Source organism: Salmo trutta, chromosome 30 (genome assembly GCF_901001165.1).
Source record: "Salmo trutta chromosome 30, fSalTru1.1, whole genome shotgun sequence".
NCBI lineage: Eukaryota > Metazoa > Chordata > Actinopteri > Salmoniformes > Salmonidae > Salmo > Salmo trutta.
The window spans coordinates 16,179,997-16,205,625 of record NC_042986.1 but is presented as its reverse complement, the minus strand read 5'-3'; the positions used below and the strand labels follow the sequence as shown (position 1 = coordinate 16,205,625).

At 41.2% G+C, this 25,629-nt stretch overlaps 1 protein-coding gene across 5 annotated transcripts; it reads right to left on the bottom strand.

Annotated features, from left to right (window-relative positions):
- Positions 1 to 132: 132 nt before the first annotated feature.
- On the bottom strand, positions 133 to 25,225 carry LOC115168108 (lamina-associated polypeptide 2, isoforms beta/delta/epsilon/gamma-like). 5 transcript variants are annotated; one of them, XM_029723030.1, is made up of 7 exons: positions 24,275 to 25,225; positions 24,078 to 24,140; positions 22,134 to 22,167; positions 4,565 to 4,669; positions 3,842 to 3,970; positions 1,466 to 1,530; positions 133 to 1,255 (listed from the first exon to the last, which is right to left on the bottom strand). In XM_029723030.1, exons 5-7 carry the CDS (start codon positions 3,962 to 3,964, stop codon positions 976 to 978), a joined length of 468 nt encoding a protein of 155 aa, XP_029578890.1. In that variant the 5' UTR covers positions 3,965 to 3,970; positions 4,565 to 4,669; positions 22,134 to 22,167; positions 24,078 to 24,140; positions 24,275 to 25,225; the 3' UTR covers positions 133 to 975. The 5 variants fall into 5 exon arrangements, with proteins under 5 accessions (XP_029578890.1, XP_029578889.1, XP_029578887.1 ...); XM_029723029.1 differs by having other exon boundaries at positions 3,842 to 3,964; XM_029723027.1 differs by having other exon boundaries at positions 4,561 to 4,669; positions 24,275 to 25,224.
- Between the last annotated feature and the right edge of the window lie 404 nt (positions 25,226 to 25,629).

Here is a 25,629-nt window from a genome sequence, read left to right as displayed (position 1 = left end):
AAAGTTCGGGTATGGTCATCATAAGGACCAAGATAGCACTGACCCTGGAAATATGTCACCAGATAATCAGCAAACTGACTGTTCAACTAAATATGCACATGCATGCAGTTTAAATCAAAATGTCATACAGCATTTGTTATTCATTTAGGACCATGTCCAAATGAAACAAATCATCTCTTTATTCAAAATAACTCAGACAACACAAAAGCAACTCTTGAAAAAAAACACTGAATTCCCTAACATTTTTTGTTAAAAGTAGCTATTTCACACCCAAAATAGAAACTGAAAAATTACAGACACGTTCGAAAAGGTAATGAGTATTCACAAAATATATTTTTTAATATTGCTTATTAGTTTGACATTTCAGTGCCTAAAAACTGTACTGAATAAAAATACATTTACAAACCTTTAAAACAAGAGAATACTGTCCCTGACCACATCTTTGATAACCGAACCACTGTGTAAATTGTAGCCGTAACTCCATTAATTTGTCATTGATACATACTTTTAATTAAATACAAAAAATCTTCCATTTAAGTTACAAATCTCAAAATTGTATTATTTCTCTAAATTAGGCCTAATCACTTTATTTTCTGCACTTCCACCATCACTGTATATATTTCAACAGTAGTTTCACCTGAACATTTTCCAACCAACAAGGTTATAATGGCTACCTTGCTTGGTTAAGAGTGACATCATCCAAAGTGTAAAGGTGAATTAAAGTAACCAAATGAAGTTCCTCACAACAACTGTAAACCAATTTGTGGAGTATCCTTCCTTTTCCCGAAGTGTGCACTACTTCACATCATGGATTTGAAAGTTTAGGATTGGTATAAGCATTGGCTGGATTAAGTTTTATCCATTATTAAATCCATGCATAAAAGGATGTCTCTCTGTAGGAGAAGGGTGGAGAATCAGTACACAGACCTAGAGCAGGGGAGTTACTCCTCCCTAGAGCGGGTGTACAGATGAGTCCTAAGGGTCATCCTGGAGCGACAGTCCCTCAGTCTCAGTCCCCATACTGAGGTTGTCCAGCAAGGCCACAAAGGGATGGTTCGAGCTGTGCTCCATGGCAGAGTATATGAGGTAGAGGAGGCAAGTCAAGATGAGGAAGACCAGGATCTGGGCCCACAGAGGCACCAGGCGGCGCTCCAATGCCTGTCTCTGTAGGGTCATGGGACTAGCAGGCAGGTCTGGGTATTTAAACTGGACTGGTCGCCTCGCTGCACCCTTGATAGGCCTCCGACGGGTGGCACTGGAAGAAAGAGTACAATTTACCACATAGAAAAGGTAGACAAATACTATGAGAATATGGAATCTAGGTAGCCTCAGTAAGCAGTAACCAAAAAGTCTCTGGGACATAGCCTTATTTAACCTGAGAGATGGCTACCTTACAAATTGTGACTATTCCCTAATTGTCGTGGCTTCTGTATGTGTAGTGTTGTTTTATGGAAACTGGACTTACACAATGCCAGTGCGTGTAGGTTCTGTCTCTAGGAACATCTCCATCGGGACATCTGTGACCAGCTCCTGAAGAAGAGAAACAAATCAGACCATCTGACCCAAACCAAAACAGATGAGGAAAGAGAAGCATCCACACTACCAGTGTCCCTCACCATCTTATTATCAGATCAGGTGGAATGGCAAAGAGATAAAAGGTTAGGGGAAAGTCATAAAGCCACTTGTGGTTATTGTGCAAAAGGTTCAAAGTCCTGAAGTAAATGTACAGTTAACCAAGACATTTCCCCCAAACCTTTTCTTAGTAAAACATTATTTTAGGTATGAATGAACACTTTGATTAATGCACTAGCTTGGTTATATACAAGAACAACCCAATCAAAGTCACAGTGATGGTAAAACCATTAACAGGATAATAAAGTATACAGTGTAGACCTGCATATACACCATAGCTCTAGTGTATGAACTGTTGAAAGAGTGAAAAGATGGGAGTGAATCTGAAAGACAACTAAACAAGCTAATGTAAGTGCCTTGATAGGCTGTTTGAAAAAGGAGGTCTTTGGGGTGACGCAAGGTGATCCGTTAGTCATGGTATACTTGTCCACCATCGCCATGTCCTGCTATAAGAAGTGAGAAAAAAACTTAATTCAAAGTATATTCCACATCCCCTCTACTCACTCTGTTGACCACAGCCCAGTGAATCACATTGATGGGTTCTGAATTCTAAAGTTGAAATATCCTTGTTAATGTTACTGAGGGAGAGAGAGGGGAAATGCAGAAAGTTTACATTGTCAGAACATGTTACTGTTAGACATCAGGTATCCTATGGAAAGGAGAAAAGGCCAGAGTCTGGTACAAGTCAACAGGACAGCCATGAGTTGGGAGGAGTGAGGAATGCGGGCCAAGATCAGATCAGATGAAGTGAGAAAGAACAGGAATCAAGTCCTGTCTAGCAACAGAGATGTATTGGCTGTCCAGATGTATAAGGAGGAGACTCAGTATAGGGGCAAGGTTTAAATACCAGTGGTTGTGTGAATATATCTTTGTCTGTTCAGCTGTCTGACCCATTGGGTGAAAACTTGGTTTGAGCTTTTCATAGTTGTCCATGAGTTTTTACTCTTGTTTATTTAGAACCTAACAACATCCACCCTGTAACCACCAACAACAGCTTGTCACAGATGAGATGACTGAAATGTTTGTGAGTACTACTGACCCGGTGGGGCCTTGACCAAGGTCCCAGAACATTACTCCCATTGTGCTTCTGTGTTCTACTACTGGAGAGAGGGCTTTGACTCTCAATCTGTGATTCCAGAGGAAAACGTAAATACAGCATATCACTCAATGGTCATCACTTTAGTGGGGATTAGATATTTAGGTTGATGTGATTGTCAAGATTAGATAAAAACCAGATCAAAAACAAACTTCCCTCCTCTACCATCTCAGTAATGCTGAAGCTCTGAGAAGAGGAATAGGAGGAATCCTCACGACCGCCTCCCAGAGATACAGACGGAGGCTGCACCTGCATGGGTTAAAAGTGAAGTTGTTCAGAGCCACAGCACAATAACAGGACATCCAAAAATATGCTCCAACAGCTTGCTCGATCCCTTAAGTTGTCCCTTAAAACCCAAAATATGCACCAGCTTTGGAGTGTGAGAAGAGTGCATAATGTGCAGATTCAAGATGAAAAAAATTGCAAGGAGAAGAGCAGAGATCCCATTGAAGAGTTAATTAGTTTTTCTAAAAGGGTTACCACTGATCCTGTGGTATGTCCTAGCAGAGAGGATGTTCTGCTCAGCCCAGCTCCATGCCCAGGTGAAACAGGCAATGGGGGCAACTGCCCTGGGTGCCCCCCCTCTGCTGTTGTGGAAGACTCAGCCACATTCCCATGATTCCCTGCATTCCTCTTGGGATTGAGTTCATAGCGCCCCGGAGCTCTCCAAACCCGCTGCATCATTATTATCCCATTACACAAAAGCATCACACTCCAGAAATAATTCCATCACCCATTTTAAATGTTGAATTTGTGAATAATTCATAAATAAAGGGTACTGGTGGTCTAAGTAGTTGTCAGATTTACCATTCTCGACGATGGCATAAAACACTGATGATAATGATATTCAGCTTTCTTATTATTCCGAGAGTGTCGTTCCATCTGTTAAAAGTAAGGAGTAACCAAGCTGAGAACCACTCCTAAAATATAACAATTTCTTTGACATTGAGACACAGTTTGCATTAGAACCCAGGCACAGAAATACCTAACTACTGTCACAAGGGGGCACTGTAGGCAACATCTTTTCCTTGAGGAGAATGACATAGCTGCATAGGCTATTCACTCTTCTTTGATCAGGGTCTCAAAATAAGATCCGAGTATGAATGCACTCACCTGTTCATTACCATGCTGATATTTCTTCTCTTCAGAACAAGGAAGACCAACAGAATCAGACGTAAACACATCCTTGTTTGAGGACACCGTTTTGTCATCCATTTTTGCATACAGAATCCACATCTGTGTCTGTAACAGTAACAAATCTTAATGATTATACCCCACTATTCTTCACTATCAGAGTACTGGTCTGCATCTCCTGTGCCACCGTTCTGTCTGGGCACGTTCTAGTAGCCTTTGTAGCTTCCTCTCATAGTCACCACCAGGTCTATCACACACAGAGATCCATTTTAAACTAAAGACATTGTACAAAGTACCATATGGATAGGTTGTATTAGCAAGTACAGACAGATCAAATACAGAGATCAAAAAGGAGCAATTATCAGTAGCTACATGCATTTTTGGACTTAATTATATACCCATTGATTCTTGAATGTAACTTATAAATTCCTCATGACTATAGTTAAACTGTCGTACCCCATCAGAACCCAAAATAAGCTTGTTTTATTTACTCCAATGTTTGTAAACAAAGCAAATGTAAACAAACACTGCATAGTATCAAAACATGGTTAAAACTATGGATGGTCAGTCCTTGCATCCATAACTCGGTCTATGAATTTGAGAGTGATACCATTTCTTCAGCCCCATCACTCAGCTTTTTAGATGTTTTGTTTCAACTGCTGATTGCCGCTTTAATGTGTAGTATTTAGTAGTCTCACCTACAATGGCTCCAGCTTTGACTCCATATTTGAGCAGTGTGGCCTTGAGTTCATCTTCCGTAAGTCAACAGGGGTCAGTCATCTCTGGATCTTCCTTATTTTCTTCTTCCTGTGGGGACAGGAAATGACCAGGTATGATGAAACTCACGGAAATCCCTTGACACAACTTTTACCATACCTGAGAATTGTCTTTTAAAAATGTATTTCAGACCACTGAGCAGGACTAACTGAAAAGGGTAAACAGTCATGTTGATTATAATGCTAGACACAATCATGACTACTAATGAAAATAAGGACAATTGAATGCTGATCAAAACATCAAGATAATAAGCTAGCTGCTACAGCAAAACATTGATAATCAATATAAGAGCAAGTTGCACAAAGTGCTGGTTTTACAGCATTTCAAATTCCACCTCCTATAGAAGACACCCTGTTTTGTCTACAATCCGACTTATACATAAGGCTTGGTGCTAGCCCTTATTCAGGAAATAATTCAGTGTTCATATACATTCATTGACAGGCTAGCTGACGTATTGTAAGTTGCAAAAGAAGACAAATCAGGTCCAGCCTTTGAAAGCATCAAGCATGTGTTTGAGCAGAATAGAGCCCATATACACTCACAGTATATTTGGTACACCACCCCGTTGACGAAAATTGATCGCTCCTACAGTGAGTCACGTGGCCGTGGCTTGCTATATAAAGTAGGCAGACGGGCATTGAGGAATTCCGTTACTGTTCCATTAAAAGTTAGGATGGGCAAAACGAGTGACCTAAGCGACTGAGTGTGGTATGATCGTTGGTGCCAGGTGCACCAGATCCAGTATTTCAACGCGCGACAGTGTCTAGGGCAGTGGTTCTTAACCTTGTTGGAGGTACTGACCCCCACCAGTTTCATATGCGCATTCACCGAACCCTTCTTAATTGGAAAAATAAAATTCAAAACATAGGTATATATTTTACTGGTGCACAAAATGAACCGTGCATCAACATCAGTGTTCAAAGAACAAAACCATTAAAACATGATTTTCACACAAAAACATAATAATGAATATTTACTGCAAATCAGTGTGACTTCTGCTGTTGCCTTTCAGAGACCAGTTCAGAAATGCGCGGCTTCACCTTGGCAAGTGCCACTCTCATGTCATTTTCGCAACAAAGTCTGTTCCTTTTCTTCATTTTTATGTCCAGCATCCTCGAAAAGGATTGCTCGCAAAGATATGTTGTAACAAACGGTATGAAAATCTCCAGAGCTTTCTTAGCAATAACAGGGTACGTTACCATTTGTTGACACCAAAACGTTGAGAGCGTTGTTGTTCTGAAGAGTTGCTGTTGAACCTGGCTCTGCTGAATTTCAATGATTTCATCGAGGTATTCATCATTGACATCTGTTGTCTCAACACTAAACGTGAACGGCTGTCTCACCCATGCTGGATATGACTCTCTTGTAGGGAAGTATCCGTCGAGAAACTTTGCAAGCTCATCTAAGTGCGTGGCAATTGCTTGCTTCAGTTCCGCGGGTACAGAAATGTCTCCGATTCCAGATACATTTTCGATCTTACTTACACAGTCGTCCAGCAGGGGAAAGTTTGCGAAGTTATCGTTCTCTGTTCGTCGTTTCCATAACGGTAGCTTTTTTTGAAAAGCCTTCAGGTTTTCTTCCGCTTCGATGATGTTGACTCCACCGCCCTGCATCTGTTGATTGAGAGCTGCGAAGATATCAGCCATGTACGCTAAAATGAGAATGAACTCAGAATTTTTTAAGCAATCTGCATGACGATGTTGGTGCTCTTGCAAAAACAGGGCTAATTCCACACACACGGCAAAAACACGATTCAGCACCTGTCCCCGGGATAACCACCGAACGTTAGAATGGTACAGAAGTAGCTCGAATTCAGAGCCCATTTCTTTACACAACTCACTGAAGATGCGGTGCCTCAGAGCACTATTTCGCACATAGTTCACGCATTCCACTACAATTTTTAATACTTCTGCCAGTTTTGGAGGCAAGGTTTTTGTTGCCAACGCATGCCTGTGCAGAATACAATGCGTAACAATGATGTGTGGTGCATCGGCTTTCACTAGCGCACCAAAACCAGACTTTCTTCCCAGCATGACTGGAGCTCCGTCCGAACAAACTGCAGAAACCATATCCCACGAAAGATTGTTGTCTTTGAAGAAGTCATCCACAAGTTTCTTCACATCGGCTGCCTTAGTTGTCGTAAGAGGCTTACAAAATAAAAAATCTTCCTTTATCACGTCGTCTTTCACATAGCGCACAAATACAGCAAGCTGGCTTAGATTGGAAACATCTGTGGTCTCGTCGAGTTGAAGGCTGAATTTTGCCGGGCTTGAAATCAGATCTGCAACTACTTGAGCCAAGATTTCTTTGCTCATGTCCTCTATTCTGTCGCTAATGGTGTCATTTGAAAGAGGAATTTGGGATAACCTAACTTCAGCGGCTTTTCCCAGCATGATGTTCTCCATCTTCAACACAGCTGGTTTTATGAGTGTTTCACCAATGGTGTGTGGTTTGCCCTGCTTTGCGATCAGGTAAGCAACTTCGTACGATGCTGTGAGGATCGGTTTGTTGATGGGTACAAAGCCGAGAACAGGCAGAGTAGCCTTTTCATCGAATCTGGCTCTCTTCACCTTGAATTCAGCGAGCGTTGTGTTCTTGTATTGTCCATCTCCATGCAGCTTAATTAAGGAAGTGTTCTCTTAGTTTTGCCGGTGCTAGACTAGAATTGCTCAACTTTAGCATTGCAAATCATGCAGTTAGGACGCTGACTCTCATCACGTTCCGTTATACATGTGAATCCATATTGTACATATTCGTCCGACCACTTTCTTTTTTTGCTCGACATAGTTAGTATGAAGGGATTAAAATATTAAGAAAGAAATCACACGACGTACCATCACGACAGTCACAATTCGACTACTGAGCGCGCCAAATTCCCTGCAGCACAGACAGGCCAAGCGATGTTGCGTGATCACCTGCAGCCAATGATGGCCAAGCGGGGCGTGTCATCACGAATCATATGAGTCGGGTGTGTGTCTTGACCTCCGCCGAACCCCTGAGACTGACTCACCGAACCCCTGGGGTTCGATTGAACCCAGGTTAAGAACCACTGGTCTAGGGTTTACTGAGAATGGTGCCACAAACAAAACACATCCAGTCAGCGGCTGGTGAGCGAAAACAGCTCGTTGATGAGAGAGGTCAAAGGAAAATGGCAAGAATCGTGCAAGCTAACGGACAAATAACGGCATAGTACAACAGTGGTGTGTAGAACGGCACCTCGGAACGCACAACTCGTTGATCCTTGTCACGGATAGGCTATTGCAGCTGACGACCACACCGGGTTTCACTCCGATCAGCTAAAAACAAGAAGCTGTAACTAATTGGCACACGATCACCAACACTGAACAATTGAGAAGTGGAAAACCATTGCCTGGAACATGACAGCGAGTTCAGTTAACTTGAGTGGCCTGGTCAGTCCCCAGACCTCAACCCAAAGAACATCTTTAAGATGAGATGGAACGGGCTGTTCGCAGCATGAATGTACCGCTGTCCAATCTGCAGCAACTGCGTGATGCATCGTGTCAGCATGGACCAACATCCCTGTGGAACGTTTCCGACACATTGTAAAATGCCCAGAAGAATTCAGGCTGTTCTGCAGGCAAAGGGAGGTCCGACCAGGTACTAGTTGGGTGGGCTACCTAAAACTGATCAGTGAGTGTACATAAACAAGTGTGGGAAGAAGAGATCAGCATGACAAATGTGCCTGTGAGCAATCCTTCTCTGCAATACATTCTCAAATGTAAATATAGAAATACACCCGTCTAGTCGGTGGGTAGTGCAGTAAAACATTAAGCTCTAGCAAAGTCTGAAACCACACTGAATGATGGCATGGCATTGGCAACCCAGTTCTGGAAGACAGCCCCTCCCTGTAGTCCAGTCAGCTAGGCCAACTATATAGCTGACCTTGCAGAGTTCAGGGTATCAATTGATATGGGGCTACAACAGCTGCATGCCACCCTGTGTGCTCCCTTCACTTTAGGCAGTCATTATTTAAACACTACATACAACATTTTAGTATAGTAAAGTATAGTAGTAGCTGAGCTTAAACCATTTGAACATACTTTGGTGAGCAAATGACTGTAGCTGTCAAACACTAGGGTTTTCAGCCATTACAGTCGCCCACATTTGGCTCAGTGTAAACTACAATTCTGACCCAGGGTTTTAACGTTTAGAAACGTCAATAATCATCGCTTTCTAAAACGGTTTTCGAAACATATGCTGATATGCCCTTTATCATTCATGTCAGCGAGAAATAATCGTTCAAATTATTAAAGATACTGTAGCAGTTTCGCACACTGTACTTCCATACACTGTGTGTGCCTCCAGTTTATGAACTACACTTCCTGCCCAGTTAGTTTACACGCAGGTGTTCTTTGGCACGCTAGCAGGGCTGGGGAGTGACTGACTACATGTAATCTGATTACAAAAAAAATGTACGTTGCTAGCAAATATATTGTAATCAGATTACAGAATAAAAATACGAAATGATTAATTACTGGATTACATCTAAATTAAGAAAGGATGTTTGCAACAAACAAAAAATGACACCTTTCTGTTTTCTCAATGACATTCAATTCAGCATTGAAAACAGGCATAAGTGTTTCTTGGATCCTTTTTGTGTTCTTCTAATGCCTCACTAACAGAAAACAGTAATTTACAGGGTAATTTTAGGTATTATCAACAGTAAAAAAAAAAAAAATAATTAAGCGGAAAAGTTTAACTGTAGCATACTGTAAATTGTGCTTTGTGGGAAAAATGCTGCATTTCAAATGGTGCTGTAATTCCACCCCACAGAATACAGTACCGTACCCACTAGTGGGTGCATGGTATTGTTGTCTCTGTCTCATTAACATAGAGGTGTGCGCTGTAAGAGGCTACATTTGTTGCACCTGTGAGTGAGAATGCTGTACCAATTTAACTCCTATGTGGTTATAGTGCCCCATCAATTAAAAATGTTTAGGGGAAAGATTGGAGTGGCAGAAAGTCTTAAACCTTAAATGGTTGAGTATTTTGCCATGTCCCTTTGGTCTGTTTTGCCCTGTAGTCGCTGCCAGTTTGGAAGCCTTTGTTGAGGCCTCTATAAGTGCAAGTGATATAAAAACACCAAATATTTATTAATATGCTGTAATTTATAAACACTTTACCAAGCAGCCAACCTGCTTCCACCAATCCCTTGTAATTACAGTAAAATACAAAACCCTCTCCTCAATAAATGTCATTAATTCATGCCGATTATGGTAGCATTTACTTTTTACAGTATAATACAGTATTGTAGGTCTACTGTTTGTCATTAACACAGTACTTGCTTTGATACCATATTTATATTACAGGAACTATACTGTAATATGAAATACAGAATTTTACTTGCCATCGAGCTGCTTGTAAGTTAATATGAAATTCATGGCAACCACTAACAAGAACGTAATCAAAAAGTAACTGAAAGTAATCAGATTGCGTTACTGAGTTTGAGTAATCCAAACGTTACTGCTGAAAATTTGACATAACTAGTAAAGGATTACATTTAGAAAGTAACCTACCCAACCCTGCATGCTAGATAGCTAACTAGCACAGGTGGCAATCTATAGCTGTGTTCGAATACTCATACTACCCACACTAACCGTACTATTTGTGACGTGAATTGAGTATATATATCATATATTATGCTTTTTGATCATAGTATGGATATAGTTAGTATGCAAAAAGTTCCCAGATGTCGTACTAAATTCGCCAAAATATGAAGTATACACGCAGAGGACACTATTTCTGTACTTCAAGGCCCATAATGCAATTCTTCAGGAAACGGGCGTGGCTTCACATCGCTTTCAGATTTGAAGAAAATATGCAGCCGAAGTCCAACAATAGCGGGTACAAATTCATTGCTTTAACTAATTATAACAAATGTTTAAAAAATGTTATAAAGTAATTACTTTTCAAATAAGTTACCTTACACGTTATGTTGGCTAACAATTTGTTAGTTACGCTGTCCTTACGTACCACAGCATATCATTACAGCAGTATGTACTGGTATGTTAGCTAGCTACTTATACATCAAACTTGCCAGTAAATTAACTGAAGGCTATCCAACTTGTAAGGTCAGAACGCTCAAAATCAACACTACTCCTCGGCCCGAGCATCCAGTGTGTGCGTCGAGAGCGAAACGCTCTGAATTTACAAACGGACAGGACAATGTGACAACGCTCTGAATTTACAAGCGCACTCTGGCACTCCAGATTGAATTTAAGAACACACCCAAAGTCGTAAAATGTCTAACTAGTAATTTGTTATGCTAACTAGCTAGCAAGAGGTTGCATAGCAACAGCATCAACTTCCGGTAGAACGGCAAAGAGCTAGTACGCTCAACTGAAAGGATACTGTTCCGTTTACAGTATACTAAAAGGAACTAATAGTATGTAGTAGAGGTCGACCGATTAATCGGAATGGCCGATTAATTAGGGCCGATTTCAAGTTTCTATAACAATCGGAAATCGGTATTTTTGGACGCCGATTTAAATTATTATTTTTTTTAGACCTTTAGTTAACTAGGCAAGTCAGTTAAGAACACATTCTTATTTTCAATGACGGTCTAGGAACGGTGGGTTAACTGCCTTGTTCAGGGGCAGAACGACAGATTTTTACCTTGTCAGCTCGGGGATTCAATCTTGCAACCTTACGGTTAACTAGTCCAACGCTCTAACCACCTGCTTTACATTGCACTCCACGAGAACCCTGCTTGTTACACGAATGCAGTAAGAAGCCAAGGTAAGTTGCTAGCTAGCATTAAACTTATCTTATAAAAAACTATCAATCATAATCACTAGTTAGCTACACATGGTTGATGATATTACTAGTTTATCTAGCCGGTCCTGCGTTGCATATAATCTCTTAGGTACACGTTGCTCCAACCATAAACATCAATGCCTTTCTTAAAATCAATACACAGAAGTATATATTTTTAAACCTGCATATTTAGCTAAAAGAAATCCAGGTTAGCAGGCAATATTAACCAGGTGAAATTGTGTCATTTTGCGTTCATTGCACGCAGAGTCAGGGTATATGCAACAGTTTGGGCCGCCTGGCTCATTGCGAACTAATTTGCCAGAATTTTACGTAATTATGACATAACATTGAAGTTTGTGCAATGTAACAGGAATATTTAGACTTAGGGATGCCACCCGTTAGATAAAATACGGAACCGTTCCGTATTTCACTGACAGGAAAAACATTTTGTTTTCGAGATGATAGTTTCCGGATTCGACCATATTAATGACCAAAGGCTCGTATTTCTGTGTGTTATTATGTTATAATTAAGTCTATGATTTGATAGAGCAGTCTGACTGAGCGATGGTAGGCAGCAGCAGGCTTGTAAGCCTTCATTCAAACAGCACTTTCGTGCGTTTGCCAGCAGCCCTTCACAATGCATTGCGCTGTTTATGACTTCAAGCCTGTCAACTCCCAAGATTAGGCTGGTGTAACCGATGTGAAATAGCTAGCTAGTTAGCCGGGTGCGCGCTAATAGCGTTTCAAACGTCACTCGCTCTGAGACTTGGAGTAGTTGTTCCCCTTGCTCTACATGGGTAACACTGCTTCGAGGGTGGCTGTTGTCGATGTGTTCCTGGTTCGAGCCCAGGCAGGAGCGAGGAGAGGGACAGAAGCTATACTGTTACACTGGCAATACTAAAGTGCCTATAAGAACATCCAATAGTCAAAGGTATATGAAATACAAATCGTATAGAGAGAAATAGTCCTATAATTCCTAGAATAACTACAACCTAAGACTTCTTACCTAGGAATATTGAAGACTCATGTTAAAAGGAACCACCAGCTTTCATATGTTCTCATGTTCTGAGCAAGGAACTTAAACGTTAGCTTTTTTACATGGCACATATTGCACTTTTTCTTCTCCAACACTTTGCTTTTGCATTATTTCAACCAAATTGAACATGTTTCATTATTTATTTGAGGCTAAATTGATTTTATTGATGTATTATATTAAGTTAAAATAAGTGTTCATTCAGTATTGTTGTAATTGTCATTATTACAAATAAAATGTGAAATATATATATATTTTTTTTAATAATTTAAATAAAGGGAAAAATAAATAGGCCGATTAATCGGTATCGGCTTTTTTGGCCCTCCAATAATCGGATCGGTATCGGCGTTGAAAAATCATAATCGGTCGACCTCTAGTATGTAGTATACAGTACATAAGTATGGGTATTCGAACACATAGTCTTCTGTAAACAAGCGCTGTAACATGAAAATATGGCCGTGTGGGAACACTGACCCTATAAAAGGTGTAGTAATTTACCTTTTGTTTTTGTTTAATGATTTCTTGGTGATATGAAAGATATGATCCTTATGTTTCCAAAACACTACCAAAGGCGATGCTTGTTAATGTTTAGAGAAATAAAACTATCGTCAATAGGTGCAAGGATGCATCAGGACTGCAGATTTTGCCAATGCAATAAATTGCAATGTCCGTACTGTGAGACGCCTAAGACAGCGCTACAGGGAGACAGGATGGACAGCTGATCGTCCTCGCAGTGGTAGACCACATGTAACACCTGCACAGGATCGGTACATCCGAACATCACATCTGTGGGACAGGTACAGGATGGCAACAACAACTGCCCGAGTTACACCAGGAACGCACAATCCCTCCATCAGTGCTCAGACTGTCCGCAATAGGCTGAGAGAGGCTGGACTGAGGGCTTGTAGGCCTGTTGTAAGGCAGGTCCTCACCAGACATCACCGGCAACAACGTCGCTTATGGGCACAAACCCATCGTCGCTGGACCAGACAGGACTGGCAAAAAGTGCTCTTCACTGACGAGTCGCGGTTTTGTCTCACAAGGGGTGATGGTCGGATTCGCATTTATGGTCAAAGGAATGAGCGTTACACCGAGGCCTGTACTCTGGAGCGAGATCGATTTGGAGGTGGAGGGTCCGTCATGGTCTTGGGGGGTGTGTCACATCATGATTGGACTGAGCTTGTTGTCATTGCAGGCAAACTCAACGCTGTGCGGTACAGGGACGACATCCCCCTCCCTCATGTGGTACCCTTCCTGCAGGCTCATCCTGACATGACCCTCCAGCATGACAATGCCACCAGCCATACTGCTCGTTCTGTCCGTGATTTCCTGCAAGACAGGAATGTCAGTGTTCTGGATCTCAATCCCACTGAGCACGTCTGGGTGCTGTTGGATCGGAGGGTGAGGGCTAGGGCCACCCCCCCTCGAGGGATGGCCCCCCCTCGAGCAACGTAATACTAATAATTATCTGTCCTATTGACACGACAGTTCTACTCACTATGGGCATTCCGAGTCTTTTCAGTGGCCCGGCTCATTTTGGTCCGTTCAAGTAAAAGTGCCGGCTAACTTGGCTCCCAAACGACTCTAAGTTCAAAATACTTAAATCGACCTAGAACTATGAAAACAAATAGCAAACCCAAAGAGGTAGGCTACCATTATGTCAGATCGTGAAATGCGAGTACAAATACATTTAGTTTTATTTTTTTCTACGCACTGATTATTTATTTTTAATCAGCGTGTTCCAGATTGACACGCTCTCCCACTATTTATTGTTTCTGCAGTGAGGATTCACCCTCTTTAGATAATTATTTAGTAACTTATCTGCAGAAAAACGTAGTTTTTAGTTTAAAAAAAGCAGTAGTAGCAATATGCAAATCAGGGAGCCAATGCCATTAGGTTCCGACGTTCACCAGAAAGAATCGCGGACGATCCATCAGTACTACTCACGTCCTGGCGGTCTTGGACTTTCACAACATCTTGCTGGTCATCTTCCTCGTCGCTAGAGATATCTGGAGCATTTTTCTGACTGATGTGTTTCAATTATAGTTTCACATGGACTTGCGCTCTGCCGCAGGTAGCGTCACATTGTGGGCAATCAACTCCGACTTAGTCTTGGCTTGGAGAACAGAGCGGGGTCTTCTACGAACATCGGCATGTCACGCGTTGAGGGGCCTACCAAAATAAACACCAAAGCAAGCAATATGCCAACTTGTTTACAAGCTACTCAAGTAGAAGACGGTCCAATGTCAATGATCCAGCAATAGTTGCTAGCTCGCTACATCGTCTACCCTGCTGGTAAACCAACAACACACTAGTCACTTGATATGCCAGCTAACACAATCAAGAAAGCAGTTGCAACAATAGGAGCAAGCTGCATGATTAGATATCTAAGCTAATTTAATCAGTGAGCATAGTCATTTCGTGGCATTTAACGTTGATAGTATTAAATTACTTACATTTTTTATACTGTTTTATGCTTAATTTAGAGCTTAAAGTTGTACCTTTATTTAAATTAGCTGGTACACGGTCTTGGTCGTTCCACGTTGTGCTGATTTGGCTCCAAATTACATGCACAGCATCTTAATTGGATGCTTTTCACATCACGCTTGCTTTTACAAACGTCAAGTCACCTTGACTAGTCTACTTTTACATGTGAGGCTGGCTGGGACATCATTTGGGAAAGAAGGTATATTTAATTTACACACATTGGGGACAAAATTAAAATAAAAAAGCTTCTACTTGACCAGGTTTGGGCTATAAACAATAAGATATAGAGATGTTTCATTCTCAGCATATACTTTAACATGCCGATACCAATGAGGTTCACAGCAGGCACGTACACGTATAGGGCTCTGCCCTTTTGCCCTTCCAGTCTCCAAAGTGACCTTTTGGGTGGTGGTATAATTTCCACCAAAATACTTTTTGTGTAATTTTTTTGTCATTGCTGTTCGGAACCCCCTGCCCGCAAGTCGTTGTGAGTGAACCCCGTTCGTCTGTTGGTTGCGCCTGTTGATATGCCCTGTACAGAGCTCGCGCGCAACAGGTTGCGCCTTTTTCGCTAGTCTGCCCTGTATCCAAACATGCATGGCCTGACGGACGCGGTCATCGGTCGAGTGTGTGTAGCTAGCTACATGGTTTAAATATCAACAGTACTGCCACATCAGCATGACATTTGATTGACACTTGATTTAGCCTACATCATCAATATTAGGTCTGGTTGGCTAATATACGAAGCAGAGAGAGCCAGAAAGAAAGACTGGTAGCTAACCACCATACTAAAATACTGTCCACACAAACCGCCAGCCATATCAGTTAGTTAGAAGATTACTAATATTAGACTGAACAAAAATATTAATGCAACATGTAAAGTGTTGGACCTGTGTTTCATGAGCTGAAATAAAATATCCCAGAAATTTCCCATACGCATATTTTTGTTCAGTATATACAGTTGAAGTCGGATGTTTACATACACCATAGCCAAATACATTTAAACTGTTTTTCACAATTCCTGACATTTAATCCTGGTAAAAAATTGCCTGTCTTCGGTCAGTTAGGATCACCACTTTATTTTAAGAATGTCAAATGTCAGAATACTAGTAGAGAGAGTGATATATTTCAGCTTTTATTTCTTTCATCACATTCCCAGTGGGTCAGAGGTTTACGTACACTCAATTAGCATTTGGTAGCATTGCCTTTAAATTGTTTAACTTGGGTCAAACGTTTCGGGTAGCCTTCCACAAGCTTCCCACAATAAGTTGGGTGAATTTTGGCCCATTCCTCCTGACAGAGCTGGTGTAACTGAGTCGGGTTTGTAAGGCCTCCTTGCTCGCACATGCTTTTTCAATTCTGCCCACACATTTTCTATAGGTTTGAGGTCAGGGCTTTGTGATGGCCACTCCAATACCTTGACTTTGTTGTCCTTAAGCCATTTTGCCACAACTTTGGAAGTATGCTTGGGGTCATTGTCCATTTGGAAGAACCATTTGCGGCCAAGCTTTAACTTCCTGACTGATGTCTTGAGATGTTGCTTCAACAAATCCACGTAATTTTCCCTCCTTATGATGCCATCTATTTTGTGAAGTGCACTAGTCCCTCCTGCAGCAAAGCACCCCCACAGCATGATACTGCCACCCCCGTGCTTCACGGTTGGGATGGTGTTCTTTGGCTTGCAAGCCTCCCCCTTTTTCCTCCAAACATAACAATGGTCATTATGGCCAAACAGTTCTATTTTTGTTTCATCAGACCAGAGGACATTTCTCCAAAAAGTACGATCTTTGTCCCCATGTGCTTTTGCAAACCATAGTCTGGCTTTTATATGGCAGTTTTGGAGCAGTGGCTTCTTCCTTGCTGAGCGGCCTTTCAGGTTATGTCGACATAGGACTCGTTTTACTGTGGATATAGATACTTTTGTACCTGTTACCTCCAGCATCTTCACAAGGTCCTTTGCTGTTGTTCTGGAATTGATTTGCACTTTTCACACCAAACTACGTTCATCTCTAGGTGACAGAACGCGTCTCCTTCCTGAGCGGTATGACGGCTGCGTGGTCCCATGGTGTTTATACTTGCGTACTATTGTTTATAGAGATGAACGTGGTACCTTCAGGCGTTTGGAAATTGCTCCCAAGGATGAACCAGACTTGTGGTGGTCTACAATTCTTTTTCTGAGGTCTTGGCTGATTTCTTTTGAATTTCCCATGATGTCAAGCAAAGAGGCACTGAGTTTGAAGGTAGGCATTGAAATACATCCACAGGCACACCCACAATTGACTCAAATTATGTCAATTAGCCTATCAGAAGCTTCTAAAGCTGTGACATCATTTTCTGCAATTTTCCAAGCTGTTTAAAGGCACAGTCAACTTGAGTGCCAAATCTAGGACCAAAAGTCTCCTTAACAGCTTCTACCCCCAAGCCATAAGACTGCTGAACATTTACATTACATTTAACATTTAAGTCATTTAGCAGACGCTCTTATCCAGAGCGACTTACAAATTGGTGCATTCACCTTATGATATCCAATGGAACAACCACTTTACAATAGTGCATCTAAATCTTTTAGGGGGGGGGGGTTAGAAGGATTACTTTATCCTATCCTAGGTATTCCTTAAAGAGGTGGGGTTTCAGGTGTCTCCGGAAGGTGGTGATTGACTCCGCTGTCCTGGCGTCGTGAGGGAGTTTGAACAATTAATCAAATGGCCACCGGACTATTTACATTGACACTCCCCCCTCTATTTGTTTTGTACACTTCTGCTACTCGCTGTTTATTATCTATGCATAGTCACTTCACCCCTACCTACATGTACAAATTACTTTACTGACTTTATTGTCCACATGGGGAAATGTTGTTGCAGTGTCATGTAAGTTAGTTTAGCCAGCTATCTAAACTTGTGCCCAGGGGCCCTGACCTCCAGGGGGGCCCCATTTGATTTTGTTTGTCACTCTCACTTAGATATCATTAACATGGCATAAGTCTTGGCAAAATGTGTAGAATTTCAGGAAATTGGCTTTAAAACTGCAAAAACTACAACACAGAGGATAGCCTAAAGCAGAAACATAATACAGTGCTGTGAAAAAGTATTTGCTCCTTTCCTGATTTCTTATTTTTTTGCACATTTGTCCACACTTAAATGTTTCAGATCATCAAATAAATGTTAATATTACGCAAAGATTACCCAAGTAAACACAAAATGCAGTTTTTAAGTGATAATTTTATTTATTAAGGGAAAAAGCTATCCGAACCTTCATGGCCCTATGTGACAAAGTAATTGCTCCCCCCTTGTTCAATCATGAATTTACTGTGGTTAATCAAATTTTTTGGAAAGCTGAGTTCAATTTCACTAGCCACACCCAGGCCTGATTACTGCCAGACCTGTTGAATCAAGAAAACCCTTAAATAGAACCTGTCTGACAAAATGAAGTAGGCCGAAAGATCTCAAAAAGCAAGACATCATGCCGCGATCCAAAGAAATTCAGGAACAGATGAGAAACAAAGTAATTGACATCTATCAGTCTGTGAAGGGTTACAAAGTATTTCTAAAGCTTTGGGACTCCAGCGAACCACGGTGAGAGCCATTATCCACAAATGGAGAAAATTTGGAACAGTGGTGAACCTTCCCAGGAGTGGCCGGCCTACCAAAAGTTCAACTTTTTGGAAGGTTTGTGTCCCGTTACATCTGGCGTAAAAGTAACACAGCATTTCAGACAAGGAACATCATATCAACAGTCAAATATGGTGGTGGTAGTGTGATGGTCTGGGGCTGCTTTGCTGCTTCAGGACCTGGACGACTTGCTGTGATTGATGGAACCATGAATTCTGCTCTCTACCAAAAAATCCTGAAGGAGAATGTCCGGCCATCAGTTCGTGACCTCAAGCTGAAGCGCACTTGGGTTCTGCAGCAGGACAATGATCCAAAACACACCAGCAAGTCCACCTCTGAATGGCTTAAAAAAAACCAAAATGAAGCTTTTGGAGTGGCTTTGTCAAAGTCCGGACATGAATCCGATTGAGATGCTGTGGCGTGACCTTAAAAATGCAGTTCATGCTCAAAAACCCTCCAATGTGTCTGAATTAAAACAATTCTGCAAAGAAGAGTGGGCCAAAATTCCTCCACAGCGATGTGAAAGACTCATTGCTAGTTATCGCAAACTCTTGATTGCAGTTGTTGCTGCTGAGGGTGGCACAACCAGTTATTAGGTTTAGGGGGCAATTACTTTTTCACATAGGGCCATGAAGGTTCGGATAGCTTTTTTCCCTTAAATAAAATCCTCACTTAAAAACTGCATTTTGTGTTTACTTGGGTTATCTTTGTGTCATGTTTAAATTGATTTGATGATCTGAAACATTTAAGTGTGACAAATGTGCAAAAAAATAAGAAATCAGGAAGGGGGCAAATATTTTTTCACAGCACTGTATGTTCCTAAACGATGGACAGCTGATTAGTTTCATTTTCAGACAAAACATTTTGACTTTTCAATTAATTGATGATGAGCCTGTTGTTGATTTTGAGACACTATTTTGTGATATAAAGTACAATAATAAACGGGGCTATGAATTTCTGCAAGTGATAGGGGAAAAGTGATATTCCTTCATCATGGTCTATGTTTAGGATACAGTCAGTACCCTTGTTGCATTTCCACTCTGTACCCAATGGCTTTAAACCCTACATGACATACCAGAGAGAAATCACATAGGAATAGAAAGCCATAGAACACAGGTGTGGCTAAAGGATCAGAGAAAACATCAAACTACTAAATAGTCCCAATGTGCTTATTTTGTTTATAAGCTTCCCAAATGATATGCAGCAATATGTTCAATGCCGTGTGGCACACTTATGATTTTGATATCAGAAGCTAAAAAAGAGGAATAATCAGGGCAGGTTGCAGGGAGGCAGTGCTCAGGATTTAAAACTCACATCTCCATGAATAATTAACCAAAGGAACTGAACTGGTAGTATTCAACTGGGGCCTCAGAGGAATTAAATGATAGTATCTTATTATGCTTCTCTTTTTCAACTGATCCTCAGTGAACAAATGAGAATTGTGTTTTTGACAGAGTGATCCCTATTCAATGCTTTAGTCTAAAATATCCTCCTATCTCCAAAACATTTAATTCCCAAGGGTAATTACAGACAATAATCTTTGATGAAAAAAAACGCTGCTTTCAGTCAATGTCTGAAAGGAAAAGGTACGACGTTAATCAAAAGGGGGTTTGTGGTTTAAAGGGAAGCAGTGAATACAAGAAGGTTTACGTAAACAGTCCTTTCTGTTCAGTGGTAGGCCTCTTCCTGACTTTTGGAACCACTGACAAAGGATTAGAAAATGACCTCAGCATTGATTCATTCATGACTGAGACACAGAGAACTAAGCAGATTTGGGCAATTAACAAAATCTTTGTGCAAACAGATAGAGGCAGTATTTGGGATTGGGAACAGGACGATAAGCTTTAGTTGCATGGACATAATTCTGCCCATTTAAGTTACAGTGCCTTCAGAAAGTATTCACACCCCTTGACTTTTTCCGCATTTTGTTGTTACAGCCTGAATTTAACATTGATTAAATTGAGATTTTGTGTCATTGGCCTACACACACTATCCCATAATGTTTTCAGACAATTTTACAAATTAATAAAAAATTTAAAACTGAAATGTCTTGAGTCAATAAGTATTCAACCCCTTTGTTATGGCAAGCCTAAATAAGTTCAGGAGTAAAAATGGACTTAATAAGTCAAATAATAAGTTGCATGGACTCACTCTGTGTGCAATAATAGTGTTTAACATGATTTTTAATTACTATTTCATGTACTCCACACATACAATTATCTGTAAGGTCCCTCAGTCGAGCAGTGAATTTCAAACCCAGATTCAACCACAAAAACCAGGGGAGGTTTTCCAATGCCTCGCAATTAAGAACACCTATTGGTAGATGGGTAAATAAAGTAAAAAAGCAGACATTCAATATCCCTTTGAGCATGGTGGTTATTAAGTACACCCAGTCACTACAAAGATACAGGTGTCCTTCCTACCTCAGTTGCTATAGAGGAAGGAAACCGCTCAGGGATTCACCATGAGGCCAATGGTGACTTTAAAACAGTTGCGGAGTTTAATGGCTGTGATAGGAGAAAACTGAGGATGGATCAACAACCTTGTAGTTACTCCACAATACTAACCTAAATGACAGAGTGAAAAGAGGGAAGCTTGTACAGAATAAAAATATTCCAAAACATGCATCCTGTTTACAATAAGACACTAAAGTCAAACTGCAAAAAATGCAGCAAATAAATTAACTTTATGTTCTGAATACAAAGCATTATGTTTGGGGCAAATCCAATACAACATATCACTGAGTACCACTCTTCATATTTTCAAGCATGGTGGTGGCTGCATCATGTTATGGGTATGCTTGTCATCAGCAAAGTCTAGGGAGATTTTTGGGATAAAAATAAACGGAATAGAGCTAATTCACCTTTCAGCAGGACAATAACCTAAAATACAAGACCAAATTTACACAGGAGTTGCTTACTAAGATGACATTGAATGTTCCTGCGTCGCCTACTTAGATGGCAAGAATTGGAAATGGCTGTTTAGCAATGATCAACAACCAACTTGACAGAGCTTGAAGAATTTAAAAAAGATTGTGCAAATATTGTACACTCCAGGTGTGCAATGTTCTTTGATACTTACCCAGAAAGACGCACAGCTGTAATCGCTGCCATAGGTGATTCTAGTTTGTATTGACTCAGGGGGTTGAATACTTATATAATCAAGATATATAATGATTTCTTCATATTTCTTTTTGCAAATGTTATAATTTGTCTTCCACTTTGACATTACAGAGTATTTTGTGTATATTATTGATAAAAGATTACAATTAAATCCTTTTTAATCCCACCTTGTAACAAAACAAAATGTGCACTGTATGTAAGGCACTGCTATGCACTGTATGCTATTTTCAGAGACTCTTGGCCTTGTTCAATCAAAGCTGGTAGCCTAACTGGGTCTTCCAGGATAGGTCCAATACAACAATATCCCCACTCAGCGAGAAAATATTTGCACACAAAATAATACAAAAACAATGCAATAGAAAGGATTTTTCTTCATTTTACAAACCAATTCCCTATACCGCATACCCAAAATACATAGAGATAGACATCCGAACACATTATTTAACAAAGGGGCCAACTATACTTACCATTAGTGCGATGTCTTCTGTGCAGCTCTTCTGACTGAAACACATACGTAAACCACTGTTAACTCTCCCCTTCTCCCCATGTTTCTATTGGTCTGTACCAGTCAGAAACTTTCCCTGTACACTTTTTCGGGGGTTAATCAAGCTGGCCATCTCTGCTGAGGAAAAAGTACAAAAGATAAAAATCCTGGATGATCTAGTCTAGCTCAGAGAAGAAAAGTGAAAATCCTGGATGATCTAGTCTAGGTCAGAGAAGAAAAGATACAAATCCTGGATGATCTAGTCTAGCTCAGAGAAGAAAAGTGAAAATCCTTGATGATCTAGTCTAGCTCAGAGAAGAAAATATAAAAATCCTGGATGATCTAGTCTAGCTCAGAGAAGAAAAGATACAAATCCTGGATGATCTAGTCTAGCTCAGAGAAGAAAACGGGCAACTGAGGAGGACGGAGGCATTATTTGTTGACGTTGTATCGGGTGACATTTGAGGCACAGGGGGGCCAGGTATTTGTCAGTCAGTGTTCAGGGTTTCTGGTGCTTGCTGTGTCTCCAACTCAAACAACAAAAGATCCATTGAGGCAAACAGTTTTTTTTCTTCTTCTCTGAACTCAAAGCTTCCTGTAGGGCTGTGACTGTCCACTGCAGAGCAGGGCTTATGTGTTAGCCAGTCTCAAGTTATTCAGACAAAACACAAAAAGGGTATGACGATTATAGACTTCCAAGCAGTTTTGTTCTTTAACCATATGGGGGTTGTATATGGCTGTATTATAGTTGCAAAACAGCCAGGCCCTCTTAAGACAGGAAGTGTACAGAGTACAGGCCAATATGCAACAGAGCTAAGGCTACAGTACATTCAGAGCTTGATTTTCCTTGTCATATGTTCCTGGATTTAATTATTTAGATATGAAGGCCCTATAGTACCTAACATTCTATAACAATGTTCTTCTGGCCAAGTAGCTTACCATCTTGCCTGCCATTGTCTCACTGTCCCATCTCATTATTATTCTGTTCTAATAGTCTCCCAGCCAGCCTGGGTGAACATTTAATTTGGCCCGCAGACATTAGATGGCTATTATTGGTGAGCATATTCCCTGCTCACTTTATTGGAAGTCAGTGAGCTCTCACACCCCTAATGTCTGCTTTCCCCAGACACCCAATTCAAACCCCGGGTTGACAGGCCCCTCTGGCCCCCTCCGTCTTCCAGATCCCGTAACTCCAGGGAGCCTACTGTTGCATATCCTGGCATAAATTAGCAAGGCCTCTGCTCTGTTTTGCTGTGTGTGTCAGACACGGCCAGACGATAAGGTGAATCTCAGGGAAGAGGATTAGCACTAATCCCAAACATCCTACAACGTTTAATCTCTACTGGGAGCCAATTGGAGTAATTGTCACACTGTCTCACACACCAGATGTGTATGTCTGTGTGCTTGTAATCACATACCAGGTGTGTATCTGTCTATAGAGTAATGGACTAAACAAAATAGAACATAGAAAAAGAGACATTCTAAGTGCAGAGGTTCTGGGTTGTATTTAATGGGGCCCTTCACTATTACAATGCAGGATATGATACATTCCACCATTTGAAGTTGCGTTTTAAACTCTGATTTAAACCGAAACCATCTCACAGAAGTATTTACTTGTTTCCCCCATTCCACAGGAATAAAGGACAGCACCCAAATGTCCAGCCAGTCACATTACAACCCACTATTCATTCAATACACATGCACCTACTACTGTCAGCCTACACAGTCACTATCACAGGCAAACACTGCATTCTGTAAGCAGCAGAACAACTGGAAGATCCTCTTGTTTGAAACTGCATTTCATTCAGAAAACAATTACCAATGAATGTAGAATTAGTTTATACGTACAGTTAAAATACAAAATAATGGCATAGCCCACAGTTTACTGATGGACAGATTTATTCTATGTAATAAATCTCTCACTTACCTCCATTTCCTCCTCCTCTGGCTGTGTCCACGCTGGAGCGAGAATGGCATCCCCTCACTGATACTGTATAGAGAGACAATGGGTAGTGGGGGGAGGAGTTAATGTGTGAGCTGGAGGAGAAAGTGATAGAGGGAGTAAAGCAGAATAAAAACTGAAAGAGGGAGAGCTTTGCAGGATCAATTGCTGACAATACTTACAAATTCATAAATCTGACAAAACGCTGCTGGAGTGGCAATTTTAGAAATCCCAGTTGCAGTGTCGGAGAATAATCAAGCAAAAATCGCTCTTCTCATGGGGATATGAAAGGGGACAAATACAAGGACTGGGAGAGAGAATCGGTCCTGGCTTTAAACAAATCCCCTTCTTAAGGGGGGTTCTTTGAATGAGAGTTCTTAAGATTCCGAGTTGGCAGTGTGCCCATGTGTGTTGGATGGTGAGGATAAAAGAGAGGGTTGTAGGGGCATCTATTGTGTGAGTCCCCTTCCTTTCAACCCTGGCACTCCAGTTGATCTTTGCAGGTGGCGGATGGCTGCTGAATCATTGTTTATCAACCTCTGGGTTGTAAGGTTTTTTTTGTACATTTTGTTTCATCTGTTACATTGTAACTGCCGACATTGACATGAACTTTGATATCTTCTCCCAGCACAGAAAAGTAGTGGATTGACATGGAAGAAAAGAGCAGGAAAATTAAACATGTCTGAGAGAATCAGTGGGACTCAAATCAATGCAGAAAAATCCTGGTATCCTCATTCCTCAGAGAGCTTTTTCACTATTCTTTGTTCAGGCCTTCTTTCTTCCTTCTTTGTCCTCTTTAAGAGTCCTCATCACTGGCAGAGAGAGAATGCAGCTCGCGGTGCAGAGATGAAGACAGCAGGCGCTGTGCCCCGCTCTTAGCCACATTCTCTCTCTATCTCTCCTTTCTCCTCCCTCCATCCGCTTCCCCTGTTAACACATTCCCCTCTGCTTTTAACGAACTGGGTGAAGGGAAGGGGGGTAAAAAATGAGCTACTCTATAAGTAAGAACAAGAGGAGAGAAATAAAGTGGAAGAAACCAGAGGGAGAATAAAAGTGAATTGTTAAAGATTTAATGAGTAAAAAGGTTTAGGACATGATGTCATGACAACTTGTTCATCGCTGTAGATATTCTGATGAGACAAAATAAGTAAAATAGAGTAGGTTGGAGAATGGTTAGAGGGGTGTAATGAAACTGCTTCCCCTCGCTCTGCATCCCCCTTCTACTCCCTGTCTGCCTGCATCCTGCACAGCTTGTACTGCATCAGTGCTTCTAGAAAAGCCCTCACTCAGTCTCCCCGCCGCCACCACCCCGGCCCCCACTCTACTCTCTCTCTCCTTCTCGCTTTCCCTCAAATAGATGCACAGGCTCAGTTCATTACTATTCACCAGGTCTCACTGAGACGCGCTTCACTGCTCTACTCACTATGGCTGAGTGCAGGGGAGGAGAGGGAAGGGTGGAGGTAGAGAGGGAGAGAAATGTTGTAATAGAGGAGAATAAATCACAATATACTTATCTCTTTCCAGATGTCTGTAAAAA

Bases quoted from the DNA above. Each gene is read 5' to 3' on its own strand.
- LOC115168108 (XM_029723030.1), bottom strand. From the start codon at position 3,964: ATGTGGATTCTGTATGCAAAAATGGATGACAAAACGGTGTCCTCAAAC. The intron at 1,531-3,841 runs GTGAGTGCATTC...TCTCTTCTTCAG, and splicing joins ATCAGCATGGTAATGAACAG to GAGCTGGTCACAGATGTCCC. The intron at 1,256-1,465 runs GTAAGTCCAGTT...TCTTTCTTCCAG, and splicing joins CCTACACGCACTGGCATTGT to TGCCACCCGTCGGAGGCCTA.